This window comes from Lissotriton helveticus, chromosome 3_1 (assembly GCF_964261635.1).
Source record: "Lissotriton helveticus chromosome 3_1, aLisHel1.1, whole genome shotgun sequence".
Lineage (NCBI taxonomy): Eukaryota > Metazoa > Chordata > Amphibia > Caudata > Salamandridae > Lissotriton > Lissotriton helveticus.
In genome coordinates this window covers 1,738,733,630-1,738,751,825 of record NC_136061.1, presented here as the reverse complement: position 1 = coordinate 1,738,751,825, position 18,196 = coordinate 1,738,733,630, and the positions used below count along the sequence as shown (strand labels likewise).

The 18,196-nt window shown below is 49.6% G+C and overlaps 1 protein-coding gene across 1 annotated transcript in view; it reads right to left on the bottom strand.

The window, feature by feature from the left end:
* LOC144824307 (uromodulin-like) overlaps window positions 1-18,196 on the bottom strand; it is a 54,523-nt gene that overhangs the window by 16,911 nt on the left and 19,416 nt on the right. Inside the window, exons 4-7 of the mRNA XM_078683430.1 lie at window positions 8,301-8,594; window positions 4,760-4,971; window positions 2,934-3,097; window positions 1,922-2,167 (exon numbers count right to left, since the gene is read on the bottom strand). Coding sequence (XP_078539556.1) covers window positions 1,922-2,167; window positions 2,934-3,097; window positions 4,760-4,971; window positions 8,301-8,594 — 916 coding nt within the window. The remainder of the gene's footprint in view (window positions 1-1,921; window positions 2,168-2,933; window positions 3,098-4,759; window positions 4,972-8,300; window positions 8,595-18,196) is intronic.

The window sequence follows — 18,196 nt, the reverse complement described above, 5'->3', positions numbered from 1 at the left end:
GTCTGACCTGGGGTGGTGTGGAGTGCAAAAAAACAATGGATTTAGGCCCAGATCTCTGTACTGGGGTGAATGTATGACATTGTTCTGCATTCTGTCCATCAATTGTTGTTTTTGCATTTGTCACCCCGAGTGGGATGGGTATGCTCAGACGTGAGTCCCATGCTCTCCACACCACTGGAGTCAAACTATCCAGGCTGATGAAGGCTGATAGCCAGAAACCGGTCCTTGGATGCTTGATTCCGGTCCAGGAAAGACATGGCTTGGCAGTTCGGGCTGGACTGTTCCCATGAGGCACAGGGCCAAGGCTGATTTGCATATGGCCATGTCTGACCTGGGGTGGGGTGGAGTGCAAAAAAGATGGATTTAGGCCCAGATCTCTGTACTGGGGTGAATGTATGACATTGTTCTGCATTCTGTCCATCAATTGTTGTTTTTGCATTTGTCACCCCGAGTGGATGGGTATGCTCAGACGTGAGTCCCATGCTCTCCACACCACTGGAGTCCAACTATCCAGGCTGATGAAGGCTGATAGCCAGAAACCGGTCCTTGGATGCTTGATTCCGGTCCAGGAAAGACATGGTTTGGCAGTTCGGGCTGGACTGTTCCCATGAGGCACAGGGTCAAGGCTGATTTGCATATGGCCATGTCTGACCTGGGGTGGTGTGGAGTGCAAAAAAACGATGGATTTAGGCCCAGATCTCTGTACTGGGGTGAATGTATGAAATTGTTCTGCATTCTGTCCATCAATTGTTTTTTGCATCCATCCTTTCTAAGGCATTGCACCTGATGTCCCACCCTCAGACTGTCAGTGCTGAGGCACTGCACTGACCCTGGTGTCCAGCTCCTGACCCTCAGTGCCGTCCCTGAGCACTGGTGACCCGCTCCCACACTTTGGGCAACAGTCCCAGGGCACTGCACTGACCCTTGTGGCCATGGTTCCAGAGTCCCAGGGCACTGCACTTACCCCGTTGTCCTGGTACCAGATACCCGGAGCACTGGATGGGTGGGTGGGTGGATGGATGGATGGATGGAGGGATGGATGGATGGATGGGTGGGCAGGTGGGTGGATGGCTTGATGGATGGATGGATGGATGGATGGATTGGTGGGTAGGTGGATGGGATGAATGGATGTGTGGGTGGGTGGGTAGGGTGGATGGTTGGATGGGTGGGTTGGGTGGGATGGATGGATGGGTGGGCTGGGTGGGATGGATGGATGGATAGGTGGGTGGGTGGGATGGATGGATGGATGGATGTGTGGGTGGGTGGGTGGGTGGGTGCGTAGGATGGATGGATGGATAGATGAACGGCCGGCTTGGTCCGGTGCAGCATGGTTGCGAAGCAGCAGTTTGCCCATCTTCCCAGCTTTAGAGCCACGCCCTAAAGAGCCCTGCCAAGCTCTGCTTCCCTGATGCAGCTGTTATGTCTGTGTCGAAGCCCTAGACTGGAAGGTGTATAGAGGAAGCTGAAACACTCTTTCTACCCCAAAAGAGCAAACAATGCAGTAGCTGTCGTCATTTAGGTGCAGAATTAACTTTCTACTATTAGTATTATTATTATCATTGTTGTAATTCTTGATAATATTTTTAAATAAAATTGTAAAATAACTGAATAAACTATTATAGCATTGTTAGAACCTAAATCATTAGACAACTTTTAGACATCCTAAGCCAGCCGAACTTCGCCTTGGCTGTAAATGTCACCCTTGACTGTCACCAGTTACACACAATGTCCATCAAAATGGCTGTGGTTCCAGCTAAAATCTCAGAATGTCTCCAGTTGCCTTCCGTGCCTGCAGTGTGTGTGCTACTGACATGCTGCGCTGCATTCTGGGACTCCCCCTATATCCCTCAAGATCCATTCCCAAACTGGGAGGTCTTCATTTCACAACGGACAGGCCCCTGTGGGTGTGAGTGGTACTCACCCGGAAGTGATAAGGTCGAATTGCGGCAAATCGGTGGCATTGCTGGTCCCAGTGGCGAACAAGCGATTCACCCTCAATGAGAAGCCGTCGGCGTCGAGGTCGGGTGCAATCACGCCGATGTAGAGGGGGGCCTGGACTTGCAACGTTGTAGACTCGGTGTAAGGAATGGTGAAGCCGGCGTCTACGAACGCAAACACGAGAACAACCACAGTGCCGCTCCCTGTGGGTAGGGTGGTTTCAATGAGGCTGAAAAGGAAAAGGAAATCAGGCCTGTTACTCCCCGTGGCAGGCTGGGGCCCGAGGGGGCATCTGCGTGAAAGAGAGATGTAGGGTGCCTGTTCTGAGGAAAGGATAGACTCCTGGGGATACTTTTAGCTGCAGCCCCCTGACATCGCCTGTGGATATGACTTATGCTGCCTGTGAGCACAGCTGCTGTCACTAAGACCATGGGTTAACACAGAAGCTATCACCGAGCAGGGGGCGTCACTGTCACACTACTAGTGACCACTGAAGCCATGTCTATCCATGAGAGCAAGGGCAATTGCTCGCTGAGACCACGGCTGTCACTGAAGCCCAGACTGTCTTGGAGACCAACACAACAATGTCACTGAGGGTAAGTAGCAATGCAGCATGAGGTGCCACTGACTAGGGCTAGCGCACAGACCAAAACTAGCACTGAGTTCAGGGCCATTACTGAGATCACGGCTATGACTGAGGACTGGGTACTCACTAAACACATGATCAACATCATGTATACACCGAGTCCAGAGGTTGTCAGTGAGAGGAGTTCCCTCAGTGAAGTGCTCGGTAACAGTGACCGAAAGCACTGGCACAGGGGCGTTTCTGAGGTCAACAAGGACCACTGAGAGCAGCAGACCAAGGAAATCACAGAAACCACGATTTTCAGGAATCGTGTCTAGCACGGCCATGATTGAGACGAATATATGTGGCAGAGCTTAGGAAGAGCACAGCTTATCACTCTGTCTGCGTGACTGTATGAGGAGGCACTCACCTCACCATAGGATGCATTGCTGTTAGTAGGGAGGCTGGTATATTCTTTAGAGGGTATGAGCAGGAATAGTTATAAGTGTAGTTTTGTCTTGAAAGAATTCCACTCAGAGACACCTTCCCCGGGATGGTCAGAGTATTGGAGTAAATCACACTGGAGCCGTCTGCCTGCAATTGGGAAAATAGGCAACAACAGTAAGCAGCAACTCACCAACAGGTTGCGCGCAATCATGTGACTTTGCCTTCTTTCTGCATTGGTCACGAGGAGATCAGAGACCGCGACCGCGTGCGGGAGGTAGGGAGAAAAGAAGGGCGGGGCGTTTGGGTTGTAAGGAGGGCTGGCCCGGCCGCCTTATTTGTTTATGTATTTATGTACATATTTATTTATGCGATTTTTTTTTATAGCGCGTACTTTACCCTAATGTGTCAGATCGCTTTACATTAGAACCGGTTACATTATATAAGGATGTCAGAGTACATGAATTAAATGTAAGATACGAAACAGATACACGCGTCTAAACACAACCCTTGTTGTGGACGGGGTAGACCAAGTTCTGCTCAGGTGAGGGGCATGATGCCTGAAAAGGGTCGGTAGAAAGAACGAAAAGTGGGGGCTGGCATTCGAGGATGTGCAGGCTCCTTCTAAGCATGGGTGTGGACAGATTGGTACAAGTTTACACCAACTGAACTGGGGTTCTAGTTATTGACTAACAAGTCCAAGCGCTTGAGATGGGAGCACGTGGTGGCCTTGCGTGTCCATATGGGACAAACGACCAGTATCTCTTTTGCCAATCCAGAAACAGACAATACTTTAAATCGAAATATTTTTTCAAAAACCCAAAAGATTAAAGGGCATATTTACAAGCCCCTTGCGACACATTTACGCCGCAGTTGCGTCACTTCTGTGACGCAGCGGCGGCGTAAACCATGCGCCATGTTGTGCCATATTTACAACGTGAAGCATCTAGGGAGATGCGTCACATTTTAAAGCCCTGCGCCACATGAAACCTGCACCAGGTTTCATGTGGGTGTTCCGGCGCAGGGTAGGCGTTCCTTCGCATGTACGCCTCGTAAAAGTAACGCAGTGAAATCTACAAGATTTCACGGAGTCACTTTTACGGCTATGCTGAGTCAAAACCCTGCGCCTGCTTGAAGCAGGCGTAAGGAGTGACGCAGCATGTTAGGGTTAGGGGGCCCTGTGCCTTGCTGGAGCCGCCTGGCGCTTGCGATGCAACTCCAGCAATGCACCGCCTTTACGGTGGGGGATGCGACACACATCTGCCCATCCATGCATCACGGCGTGCCGCATTTTAAATGCGGCGCATCAGTGGTGGCGCACGGGTGGTGTTGCGTGTCGCAAAGGTTCTTGTGCATCCCTGCTGATTTGCAGAGATGCACCAGACCTTGTAAATCTGCCCCCCAGTTTTACAGCCAAGCTCTCTGGTAAGGAATGAAACAGTGTGTGACCCGGTGGTGGCAAAGTGAAGCTATCAATAGCACAGCAAGTACAGTGGTACCGAGAGCCAGGGGCTTGAGAGCCTACTGCCACCCAACTATGGTTGCCCTTTATCTCCCTTCTGTGGGAGAAGGTATACCTATTGTCTCTGCTTGCATTAGGGCCCATTGCGGCCTTGCTAAGCACTGGAGGGTAATGTATTGTAATGTAAATGTATTTATAAAGCGCAAACTCACGCCGGGGGATGTCTTGGCGTTATAGAAATCCGATTAGGGCAGCAGAAATGTCAGAGACGGATGACTACACCCCAAGTTGTTAATTTCTGCCTGCACCTTTCTTTGTCGCCCATTATTTAAATATGTGCATGTTCTCACCGAAAGTGACAGGATATTGCCACAGGTTGTGGAGGAGGTGGTGGTGGAGACAACCACCTGGGCAGTGCCGTTAACCTCTCGTACACCTGTGCAGGCCGGGTCCAGAAGGTGCAGATTGTCCCAATCAAACGCGCTCTTCTCAAGCTGGCATTTGCTCATGCTCAGTCTCATGGTGCCCGACAGGCACTGCAGGCTGGGATCCGGGGGTGTCTCTATAAAGTAAGATATGGGATGGAAACATCAGAAGGAGCACCTTGGAACTGGGGGACTCTTAAAACAGTAGAGAATGTAGCACACCAATTCAACTCAACACAAGGAGGTACTTTGTTTCTCACTCCCGTGGCAGTACCGACCATGCACACATCTGTTTTCACTGTCAAGTGGGCAAAACACAGCATTCTTTTCCCGTTATGTGGGGTAGGTAGTTCATAGTCAAGCCCAGACTCCACCGAAGTGTGTTTATACCTTCTGCTGCAATACCAAGTGACAAGGGGTGGGGGTGGGGCGGTGAGTGCAGGTTGCTCAGTTGACATTTCTACAGAGAGTGGCTGCTAGAAAAAGGGTATACTCCCTGAAATCTCCACGTCCAAGTAGAGCCCAACTTTTGCAGGAATAACCAAGAACCACAGTTCTGAGGGTCGGTGAGCCCCGGGAACATTTCCCTGGTGGCTGGAGAACCTTTCCAGTAGAAAAGAGCAAAAACCCCTAATATACCTCTGGTACTGGAAGAAGATTGAGCTGCTAGTGTTTGAGGTGTGCCAGTGCTGCGGCGGGTATCCACTAATCAGGAAGCCTTGGGAGCCTGTGGTGTTGGAATCTTGCCTCCTAGGGGAGCCCAAGTGTCCTTCGGTCCCATGGGAGATGTTTTCGGTGGGATCTGTGGGCAGCTTGTGGTGGACAGTAACCTTGTGTCCTTTGTACTTGCAAACTCTCCATTTTCTGAAGGCTGTCTCTCTCTTTTTTACGCTACACACGTAAAGCTTCAGGTTTAGTTCTTATTTTTTCATTTTTAAAGTACTGTTCACTCCATATTTTCCTTTTTGTCATCACATACTCTCTTCACTTTCTTTACCCCCTGCCCTTAGAGGACAATTTATGTGCTCTCATATCCCCTTCTTTAACCTTCTGTTCCTCCTTAGTGCTTTCAATTAGACATAGAGCAGCAAAAGGCCTGTGCAAGGAACCAGCATGACCAGGGGCATTGGAACTATGGAGGGTATATGTAGGGTTGACAGTTGAGGAGATGTTTTTTATTCAAGTCTATCTATGTTCTATGATAATTTCACTCAATTGATTTGTTAGGCATGATTCAAACTCTTAACAATTACTGCACACAGCCTTGAAAAAGCCCTAGCCTTGCGTGCCGCTTAGGGTGCGAAACACGTGTTGACTGGCATATTAAAACGAAAAATGCTTTGAATAACGCTCAATACACAAATCAAATGAAATTAAGGCTGGCCATGCTTTGAATCACACCTAACAAATTATTTGAATGAAATTATCATAGACCACAGATTGATTTGAATCATAAACATTTCCCCAGCTGTCAACCCTGAATATACCTTACTTAATTGTCTTTTGGTGGGTAAAAGGGGTTCTGCCCACTCTAGGTTTTTGACATTTGTCACCCCCGTGGTCAAACCATTATAGGGTGCGTGGCCCCCAGTCTTCACCCCGTACTGCACTGCCACTGCAATATTGGGATTGTGTGGGTGTGGCAATTTTCACATAACCATGGATTGCTGCATTTGCCACATAATCCATCATCTGCTGCATCTTCTGCACATTTTTATAAAAAAATAGTTTCTAGCTCAATTTGCATAAAAGTTCATGGAAGGCCCTTTCCAAAGGTTGACTGGTCACCTTTCTGTAGCTTATTGCTATATTTAGGTTTTAAACTGGTACTAATCAGTCAAACCTATGCCCAGACAGTGTTAGTAAGTGAAAATAATGAAATAATACTATGACAAAAAGCGCTGTATTACGCAGTATGATTTGCATTTTGTTGACGCATAATTTAGTCAACCTTGCCGCATAATTTGTCCCTCCCTTGCCACATAATTCCAGGGGACCTAAGCTTGGCACAATATTATGCTGCCCTCTTCCCCTTTATGTCCCCTCATTCCCTCTTCTACTTCCCCTCTACACCTTGAAGCAGCACAAATGTAGCATAAAGCGCTATACTAAAATATTAAAGTAACGGAAAGACCAGTCATGACACTGCCTTTGGCAGTCAGTTCAAAGAATGACCAAGACTTCAAACCACGTGTTTGTGACATAAGTTTTCTATGCCTGGTGCTCGAAACAGAACGAGCTGGACAGGCCCTCTAAGGATTGAAGACTTTTCCACATGCTTTTGTACACCAGGCGGACCCAGGAAGCAGGGGTCTCTTTTATTCACAGAGCTCTCCAAGGCTTCCTTCTGCTATGAAGTAGTCCCTGAGATGCTTACGAATGCTTGAGTGACGGGGGGAGCCCACACTCAGCTTTGGACTTCTGCTATTACTTTAATTTTCACATATTACTCGGTTTCCCCTTCGTAAGGGTGACTGCCCTTAGAAGCCCTGATGAAGTTCTCCTAAGGAGAACGAAACGTGTTGGCTGAAACCTATTGTCTTTAAATTCCATAAGAAATTTTAAATAAAGAATTTTGAAAATCTTACTTTCTCTCTCTAGACTTTGTCACTCTGTGCACTCCCATTACTTGCTTTAAAAGGATCTGGACCACAGAGGCATCATTGGACGGTTGATGCCTGGGCTTGTTGCGCGGGACCTTTGTAGATTTTGAAACTGGTGTGAGGTGCAGAAACATCAGTCCACCGTCTTTTGTGTTTTGTTGTGTGGTTTGCATGACTGGTTTGGTTGGGCTGTCATTAAGGAGTCATGTGTGGCCTTCTCCTGTAAAGCTTTGATTTCCATTCCTTGTGAGCAGAGGAGTGATTGCTTTCTTATTATGACTTTAATAGCTGTGTAATTGCTGATGATCTGAGTTCAATTCTATGCTGCGAGTTGCAGCTTCTCCTCTGCAATTGTGGATGGGTATTGGTTGTGGAAATTGTTTTTTAGGACTGCCGTCATTGTATACTCAAAATATCTGATAGAAATATTTCGATATTTCGCCAGTGTGGCCATACAGAAGAGTTTGTGATTGACTAGGACAAATTTGAGTCTGACCAAGGTGTTCCAGATGTGGGACGGCAATTGGAAAACTCTCTTAAAGCCCATACATTGGAGCATGTCGAGTTCAGGGCCAGCATACCTGGAAACACTTGCTGTGCATAGTAGACCGAAGGCAGGAGTTTGCCTGATCACCCTCCTAATGTCCGAGGTCGTTGGGCTGTTGCTTAATTTGCGAAAAACGTGTATGACCATCTTTCACTTCTTCTTTATGTTTTGCAAATTTAGGGTCAGTTTTCTAGTTTCACAAAGCCATGCCTCAAGATAGTTATATCTCTGTACGCATTCAAGCCTCTGTGACCCCAGCCTCTATTTCTTGACCCTTTTTTCGGATAACATCCGAAGATCACAATTTTGATTTTACTTGTGTTAGTAACAAGTTCATCTTTTATGTAATATGTGTTCCGTGCATTAAAGGCCTTCTGGAGGCCTACTTTCGTGTGATCTACAAGTACAAGGTCGTCTGCGTATTGCATACGGTAGAATTTACTTTCTCCAATCCTCGTAACAGCAAGGTTTGCGTCAACCTTCCATGAGACCTCTTCTGCCACTCTTCGCTTTTTAGCCTTCAGCACTTTGTATTCTATAAACTGTACTTCTCTATTTCCAAGTATGTGTGTAACAATCGAAGCATGTAGAATGCTGCTGGCTTTAAGTCCTGGAATGCATAATTGACACATATGACCTGGGGCTTCTTTGTCAACTATTTCTGAAGAGACATCTGGGCAGCACTCAGAAACGGTATCTACCGCACTTAAAATATTCAGGTGTTGGCTGCCAATGGCGATCAAGTGCTTTCTTGTATTTTCATTTTTTTCTCATTTTAAAGTCTCACTAGGGACAAACACTAAATACATTGGATGTAAAGGAAAGACTTCAAGTACCACAGTGCTCTGGGGATCTCCTTGAGAGACAAAAATTGAGCAGATAGTGTGAAAAGACTGACATTACCTCTACGTCCCTCGTCCTCGACCCAGTCATCACTCATGAGGTATTCCACACGACAGGAAACAAAACAGGAAACGCTTTTAGGCTCCACCCCCCCTCCTGCCAGGTGCTATATCACTACCAACCACCAGAAGCACATCCTGTTTTGTTTCCTGTCGGTGGTTTACTTGATGGGAGACGCTGGGGTGGGTGCCGGGCACTTACCTCCATCTTGTGTCCTGTGGTTCCTCCTCTGCTGGGCTCTGGGAGGCTCCCATGGACCTTCGTGGGATTCTCTGGAGTGGGGCTGCTGGGCTTCCCTGTCTCCTGCCCTTGGATGGGTTGACCTGGGCTGCTGGGCTTCCCTGGTCTTCCTGCTTCTCCTTCGTTCCTGGACTCCTGCTTCTGTCTTCCAGGTAGGGGGGGGGGGCGCTGGTCTGTGTGCGCCTCTCCTCGGGGTGTTCTTCCCCCCCCCTGACCCCTCCCTCCGGGCCTCTCTTTGGTTGTGGGGGCCCGGGGGTGTTTTCTTCCCTGTGGGGGTTTGGTTTTGGGCGCTGTCTTCCCTGCGCGCTCCTTTCCACCACCCCCCCGGTCTGGTGTCTGTGAGCGGTGGGGGCATGGAGCGTTTGTGGTGTCCCTGGGGCCCCCGGTGCGCTTCCCGGCGTTTCCCGGGGGGTTTCTCTGTGGGTGCTGCTTCCTGGAGGCCGGGCGTCCTCGTTGTTGGTTTGCCCGGCCTCCTCTCGCGCTCTGTGGTTCGCGCATGCGCGGTAGCGCTCTCACTGCCTGACCTTGACATGGCCGGTCGCCCGCGTGGGCTCCGGGCGCTCCGGTGCCTCAGCTGGTTTCTTGCTGCCCCGTGACGGGTCCTGGGCGTTTTTCGGCGCCCCTGCTTCCAGCATCATTTCGGACCTTCCGTTTTGGGTGGCAGGTCAGTTTTAATCATTTTGGCGCGCGGATGCATTTCTGGTTTTTTCTATCCCTCCCTCTTCTCCGGCCTGGCCTGTTGGTTGGTGGGGAGGTGGGGCCTTGCCTCCCAGTGGGTGTATTAGGCCTATCCCGGTCCTCCCTGTGGGGGGTTGATTGGGGTGTGCCAGATTTCTTTATATGTGCTCTGGGGGGTGGTGTTTTTGTGCTCTTGTGGTGTTTCCTTTGTTCCTGTTTGTACTTTGGTTGTTCAGTCATGGGAAAACACCATCGCAATAGGAAGCATACCTCTCCTGTGCCTCCTTCTTCCTCGGATTCCGGTGGGGACTCTTCTCCTCCTCCTGTGAAGCGTGCCAAGGGGGATGATGATGATAGGATAAAGCGCCTTATCCTGGAGACACTTTCTGATATTAGGACGTCCAAAAAGGGTGCTGCTGGTCTTTCTGGTTCTGCTGCGCTTTACTCAGATATTTCGTCCTCTTCTGGGTCTGATGAGTCTTCTTCGGCTGCAGTTGAGCTTCAGGGCAAATACATTTCCAGGGATCTTTTGCCTGACGTCCTTTGCCATGTGCGTGTTAACATGGGGTTTCCTGATGTCGCTGCGCCCTGTGTTTCTCAGGATTCTCTCTTGCCGCAGTTTAGGAAGCCTGTGGCCTCTTCTTTGCCGGTGCATCCCTTTGTCTCTGATGTCCTGCTGAATGAGTGGAAGGACCCTGATCATATCTCCATGCCCAGGTTTATGTCCAAGCTTTATCCCTTGCAGGATATGGCTGCGCAGTTGCCTGATTCCGTTCCTGTGGACTCTGTTGTGGCCAGTCTTGTGGGTCGTCCTTCTATGGCGGATGATAACATTCTGAAGGATGGTGTGGACAAGAAGGTGGATTCTGCGCTAAAGAAGTCTTATGCTGCCTCTCACCTGGCGATTCGTTCTGGCGTTTATGGGGCGTATGTTGCCCAGTCTCTGCTGACTGATTTCAAGTCCCTGTTTTCATCTATGCAGGAGGGTGCCAGTTGTCCGGAATTGCTGGAGTCTATGGAGCGCCAGGCGGAATTCCTGTCAGACATTGCCTTTGATTCTGTGAGGGCTTCTGCTATGTCCTGTGGTTCCTCTGTGGCTGCCCGACGTAACCTGTTGCTGCGAGATTGGAAAACAGATGCGGCCCAGCGGTCCATGGCTTTGCGGTTGCCTTTCACTGGTGCCCGTCTGTTTGGTGACTCACTGGAGGAGATACTGCACAAGGTCTTCAAGGAACGTAAACATACTTTGTCCTTTCGTGATCCTCAGCCCCGTAAGGGTTCCTCCTTCTCTGGTGCCAGGTCTTTCCGCCAGCCTTCCCGGTTTCAGCAGTCTTCTTTTCGGAGTCAGCGGGGCGCTGGCCGATCTTTTACCCGAAAATTTCAAAAGAAGTCCCAGCGTGGTGCCGGGTCTGGTCCTCAGCGTTCCTGACTATGCCAGCCTGGGGGCCGTTCTCGCTGGTGGTCCGCCTCTGGTTGGTGGGAGGCTTCACCAGTTCCTTCCTGCTTGGCGCCGGATGACCACGGACAGATGGGTGCTGGATGTCTTGTCCGAAGGCTACCGGATCGAGTTCTTGTCCCCTCCTCCCCACTCCGGAGTGGTGGTGACCCCTTCTCCTCGGGATGCCTCCCGCCATCTGGCCTTGTTGGACAGGGTTCGGTCTTTGGTCAGCAAGCTTGCGGTTGTTCCTGTCCCTCTGGAAGAACGGGGGTTGGGTGTCTACTCCATCATCTTTGTGGTGCCGAAGTTCACGGGGGGATTTCGGATGGTCATCAACCTCCGGGGTTTGCACTTGTTCGTCTGGAAGATCCCGTTCAAGATGGAGACTCTCCAGAAGGTTATCCCGCTGATTCAGTCCGGTTGGGTGTTCTCCACTCTGGACCTCCAGGATGCGTACCTGCACGTCCCGGTGGCTGTGAAGGATCAGCGTTTCCTGCGCTTCTGCCTGGGGGGCCGTCATTGGCAGTTCTGCGTCTTTCCCTTTGGTCTTCGGTCTGCCCCCCGGGTGTTCACCAAGGCGGTGGCTCCCTTGGTGGCCCATCTCCATCTCCTGGGGGTGTCGGTGGTCCCGTACCTAGACGACTGGATGGTGCAGGCTCCGTCCCTGGAGGTCATGTCTCGCCACCTTCTCTTGACCATGTCTATGCTCAGGGACCACAGGTTCTTAATCAACTTGCCGAAGTGCCACCTGGAGCCTGCCACTCGGAGGACCTTCATCGGTGCTGTGTTCGATTCCGTGTTGGGGAAGGTGTTCCTGCCGGAGGCCCGGATTCTCCGCCTACAGTCTTTGCTGAGGAAGTTGTTGCCTCTGCCCTCAGCTCCCCTCCTTCAGTGGCTGGAGGTTCAGGGCCACATGGCTGCTTCTGTCTTCACCGTGCCCTGGGCCAGGGTTCATCTGCGCCCTCTGCTGTGGCATGTGTAGCGGTGGGTCCCGTTTCCTGTCCTGGATTATGCGGTTCCTGTGCCTGTGACTCTGGACGTTGTGTCTGCACTTCAGTGGTGGCTGGATCCGTGCCACCTTTCTGTGGGGATGTTGTTCCGTCTGCCTCCTCCTCTGGTTGTGACCACGGATGCCAGCGCTTCCGGCTGGGGGGCGACTCTGGATCATTGGGCTGTGCAGGCTCGTTGGCTGCCGTCGGAGTCTCGCAGGTCGTCCAACTGCAGGGAGTTGTCTGCAGTGGAGAGGGCGCTCCGCCTTTTCCATCTTCATCTGAGGGGTTGCCATGTCCTGGTGAGATCGGACAACACGGTGTCTGTGGCCTACATCAATCACCAGGGCGGGACCCGCAGTTCTTCCCTGAACCTGGTGGCCTGCTCCATTTCGGACTGGGCGGAGGAGAATCTTCTGGCCCTGTCTGCTCAGCATATTCGGGGTGTGGACATTGTGGTGGCGGACTCTTTGAGCCGGAGGTTTCCTTCGTCTCTGTCCCTGTGCTTGGCCCCCCGGACTTTTTGCTTGCTTTGCCTGAGGTTCGGGACTCCTTGTCTGGACTTGTTCGCCTCCCGGTCGAATGCCCTGGTTCCCCTGTTCTGCTCGAGGTCTCCGGAGGTGGGCACCTGGGGAGTGGATGCCTTGTCTCTCCGGTGGCCTCCTTGGCTTCTTTATGCCTTTCCTCCCTTTCCTCTGATTCCTGCCTTCTTGCTGAAGGTTCAGCGGGAGGGGGCTCAGGTTGTGGCTGTTCTTCCACACTGGCCGAGGAGGTCCTGGTTTCCTCTGCTTCTGGGCCTAGCGGTGGGCCCCCCTTGGCTTCTGCCCCGCTACCCCTCTCCTCTGAGATCTCCGTCCCTTCTTCTGGTTCCCCTCTCCTTGGCGGTCTGGAGGTTGAACGGTTGTCTCTTGGGGTCCGTGGTCTGCCCGACCACATCATTTCTGTGATGCAGGCCTCTCGTAGGCCGTCTACTTTGTCTTCTTACTCGAAGCACTGGTCTTCTTTCTCGGGGTGGTGTTCCTCTTCTGGTTTGTCTCCTACCTCTTGCCCTGTTTCTTCTATCCTTCAGTTTTTTTTGTATGGTTTTCAGAAGCGTTTTGCTGTGTCTACCTTGCATGGTCAGTGGGCTGCTATCCGGGCCTTCCGGGACCCGGATTCTTTTCTTGCTTCTGATGGCCTTTTGGTTTCTTGGCTGTTTCGTAGTTTTTCTCTTTCTTCCCCTTCTGTTCGTTCTCTGGTTCCGCCTTGGGATCTCTCTTTGGTGTTGGGTGTTTTGCAGTCTTCCCCCTTTGAGCCTTTGGAGACTGTGGACCTTAAGTTTCTGTCCTACAAAGTGGCCTTTCTGGTGGCCATCACTTCTGCGAGGCGGTTGGGGGAACTTACGGCCTTGCCTTGTCCCCCCCCCCCCGTTTTTGCGCTTTCTGGATGACGCTGTTGTGCTCTCTTTGGATCCTGGTTTTGTCCCCAAAGTCTGCTCCCGTTTCCATTCCTCTCAGGAGCTGGTTCTTCCTTCTTTGTGCCCTTCTCCTTCTGAGCTGTTGCTTCATTCTTTGGACCTGAGGCGTGCTTTACCTATTTATGTGGCTCGTTCTGGGGAGTTTCGTTCTTCTGACTCTCTCTTTGTGACCTTTGGGTTGGCTGGTAAGGGTAAGGCTGCTTCCAGGCTCACCTTGGGTCGTTGGATTAAGGATGTCATCACTCTTGCCTATCGTGGTGCTGGTTTGCCCTGTCCTGCGGGGGTTCAGGCGTGTTCCACTCGGGGCATGTCTGCCTCCTGGGCTGCCTTTCATGGTGTGTCTCTTGATGAGATTTGTCGTGCTGGGACCTGGGCTTCTGAGTCCACGTTTGTGCGGCACTACAGGTTGAATTGTGCCCTGTCTGACCGGACCAATTTTGGTCGTGGGGTGTTGCAGGCTGTGGGGGTTCCCCCTCCGCTCTGAGTTCTGTTTTTGTATTAAACTTTTCACTTGCTGCACTCCTTTGTGTCTGGTCTGTGTGTGCTGTTTTTGGGTTGCCAAAGGCCTGTTTGGGCGTTGCTTTGGTTTGCCTCATGAGTGATGACTGGGTCGAGGACGAGGGACGTAGAGGTAATGCTATGATTACGTATGGTAATCCCCATTACTCTTAGTCCTACTCGTCCTCGACCCAGTCATACTTCTCACCCTCCCTCCCTGCCCAGGCCTTTGTTGCTTGGTGTGTCAGGATGTGCTTCTGGTGGTTGGTAGTGATATAGCACCTGGCAGGAGGGGGGGTGGAGCCTAAAAGCGTTTCCTGTTTGGTTTCCTGTCGTGTGGAATACCTCATGAGTGATGACTGGGTCGAGGACAAGTAGGACTAAGAGTAATGGGGATTACCATACGTAATCATAGCAATACAATGCACTGGGTTATTGTGGAGGACCAAACACCTGCGTTCTATAAAGGCTGAGACAACGTTGGTTGATCATCATTGCAGACTTGGTTTAGCATTAAACATTTTCCATCTTTTGGGGCCTGGTGATGTCGTGTGAATGAATGCTACCTTGCCCCTGAATGAAATTATTGATCTGTTATTGTGTGAAGCATTCAAAACAACTATTGAAGAACCTAGCTCAGGGGAGGTGGCAAATAAAGGTGAATCCAATTTTAGAAAATTGCTGCTTCACAACTTGATACTCACTTTAACAGAGAGAAAAAATATTCAAGATGTGTCTGTGAAAGAACACAAATACCACTAAAGGGCAGATGTACTAGTTTCTCAAGCAGTGCAGAGCAGTGCAGCAGCAAATGCTGCGCTCCGTGAGAAGGGGAGAGCAGGAGAATGCCATATTTACAGCAATATGGCACTCGCCTCTCCTCTACCTAGCGTTGAAGCAGAAATATGCTGCCGTGCGCCATGGACACACCTTTTGATGCAGAAATATGCTGCCGAGCGCCATGGACACACCTTTGAGCTGTAGTGCAAGGGATTCTCCATGAGTTCAGCATACATTTTTACTAGAAGGGAACCCTTTGAGTACAAAAGTGCTTAGACCAACTTTAAACATGTTTCCACTTTGTATGTGTACTGCACTGTGCAAGTGGGAAAAGAAACGAGAAGTTACAACATTTCTCCTTCATAGCGCCTATTTAAAATGGGTGCTATATTCTGAAGCTAAACTCTGCCTACTTTTTTAAGTAAATAGGGTTTAGTATCAGAAACCTTGGGTGGTTGCATAGGAATGCCCACGCACCACCCATGGTATGCCCTCTTGGCGCTATGTAATGCAAAGCAGTGCTCTTGTGCTACTTGACAGTGTATTCCAGAGCTAAGCAAGTTTAGCACTGGAAAGTAAATTAGCAAAAAAAGATTTAGCATCGTTTTGCTTCACTTTTGTGATACAAACACAGCTTTAAATCTTAGTAAACAGACCCCAGCGATGTCACTGAGAACAACCGTCTGAGTACTAAAATCATTATGATGTGAAAGACTGCAAGTACCAGAATACACTGGGTTCACATTTGAGAACTAAATAAATACCAAAGAGGTTCAGACTGCTTTATCTGGAGCAAATCACAACTTCTGTTCAAACTGGTTGCGATTTTAAAGCCCCTTTTACTTAAACAATTGCATCCTCATTAGGGTGATGGGCAAAGCCCAGCTGTAATTCAAACATGCAGTAATAATGTTACCCATTGTTATTAGCATACAAGTCATACAACAATGAGCAAAGACAATTAGCACATAAATCTACTACCATATGTTTTTGTTCGGAATTACTACTAAATGGTCCAACATATCAGATAAATTCAGCAGCACCAAAGTAAAGGTGGCAAATCTGTAACTATGATATTATGGCAAACTGGGCACCTATTTGTACTGTAAATGCACATTGTGACATTCCTATGGAGGGTTGTGATGCTCATTATATTCCTATAAATATGGTAGTCAACGTGTGAGTGCTATGGGACAATTGCAGAGTTGTGACTGGTTATTGATCACGGAGATCCAGGACTAGATTTTCAAATATTTCCTCCCCAATGGAAATACTTTAAGCATCTCAGATTCACATGTGCTGCAATGGAAAGATTTGCGTTTCATATAAACAGAGCAGGTCACATTCACACTGGCTGCCTTGTAACCCCTCGACAAAGAACACCACTGCTTATACCTAGTGGATTTAAAATTAACACAAGCCACCTTGCACGATATTAACACCCATCTGCACCATAGATTTCCAGAGTATTTCATATTACACCAGCTGCAGTTTCCGGTTTTGTAAAGATTTGCACCAATCTTTATGCACAGCATCTCAGATTCACACCAGTTGACATATTAACACACATTTGCTATAAACACCTACAGCATCTCAGGTTCACACCGGCCATTTTGTGCCATATTCACAATGATCTGCACCATAGATTTCTAGATCATCTCACATTAAAAGTATTTGCAAATGATCTGTAAAGATCTTCTCCTCAGACACCCAAAGCCTTTGAGATTCCCGCTAACTGCTTTGTTCAATCAATCAATCAAACAGCATTTGTAAAGCTCAACACTGTCACCCCTAAGGGTATCTGGGCGTTGTGTCTGCATCGAAGAGCCAGGTCTCGACTCTCTTTCTGAAGTCTGGTGGCAAGGTAGCTGTATGGAGCTGGGTGGGAAGGTTGATCCAGGTCTTGTCATCGAGGGATCGCTGTGGCTCTGATGGATGCAGGGTGTGTGTTTCCGAGGGCAAGTGAGGAGTAGTGTAGGTGTCTAGAGGATTGGTGGAAGATCAGTTGTTGATTGAGGTAGGCAGGCCCTAGGTCGTGGAGGGCTTTGTAGATGTGCATGAGGTTCTTGAATTGGCATCTCTTCTAGATGGGGAGCCAGTGGAGGTCTCTCAGGTGAGGGGCAATTTGGTTTTGTTTGGGCAGGTCCAGTATGAGTCTGGCTGCAGTGCTCTGTGTAGTTTGTAGTCTACTGAGGAGCTTGGTGGAGATGCCGGCGTATAGGGTGTTGCCATAGTTGAGGCGGCTGGTGATGAGGGCCTGAGTGGCTGTCTTTCTGATGTGGTTAGGGATCCATCTGAAGATTCTGTGGAGCATGCAAAGTGTGTGAAAGCAAAAGGAGGCGACTGCGTTGACTTGTCATTTCATGGTCAGTTGGCTGTTGATAATGATGCCAAGTATGCATGTAGGTTGGTCAGTGTGGGTCTGAGTTCCTCAGGACACCAGCTGTGGTCCCACGCAGAGGTGTTCTTCCCGAAGATCAGTACTTCAGTTTTGCTGGAGTTCAGCCGGAGGTAGTTGTCTCTAACTCATTCGCTTATATTGGTCATGGCAAAGCTAAAGTTGATTTTGGTGTTGGAGGGGTCCTCGGGGAGCGAGAGGATCAATTGAGTGTCGTCTGCGTGGGGGATTATGTTGAGTCTGTGGGATCTGATGATGTCTGCAAGGGCGGTGATGTAGATGTTGAACATGGTGGGGCTGGGATGATCCTTGTTGTACGCCACATAGGATGTCTTTGGGTGCGGAGATAAAGGGAAGCAGTCGGATGCTCTCTGTGCATTCTGTAAGTAAGGAGGTGATCCACTTGAGGGCATCTTGCTGTATGCCTCTGTTTTTGAGTCTGGTAATGTGGGTGCTGTGGGAGCCAGTGTCGAAGACAACGTAGAGGTCGAGAAGGATCAGGGACACGGTTTCTCCAAGGTTAAGAAGTGTTCTGATGTCGTCTTTGGCGGCAATTAGCACAATCTCAGTGCTGAGGTTTGCCTAGAATCCTGATTGTGAGGCATTAAGTAGGTGGTTGTGTTCCAGGAATTTGATGAGCTGCTGGTTAATGGCTATCTCAAGTATTTTGACTCGATAGGGCAGGAGGGAGATCAGACGCTAATTTTTTAGCTTTCTGGCATCAGCTGAGGTTTTCTTTGCTAACAAAGATTTACAATAGACTCCTCTGACATCTAAGATCCACATTAGCTACTTTGTTCCATATTTACAATGATCTGAACGAAAGATTTCC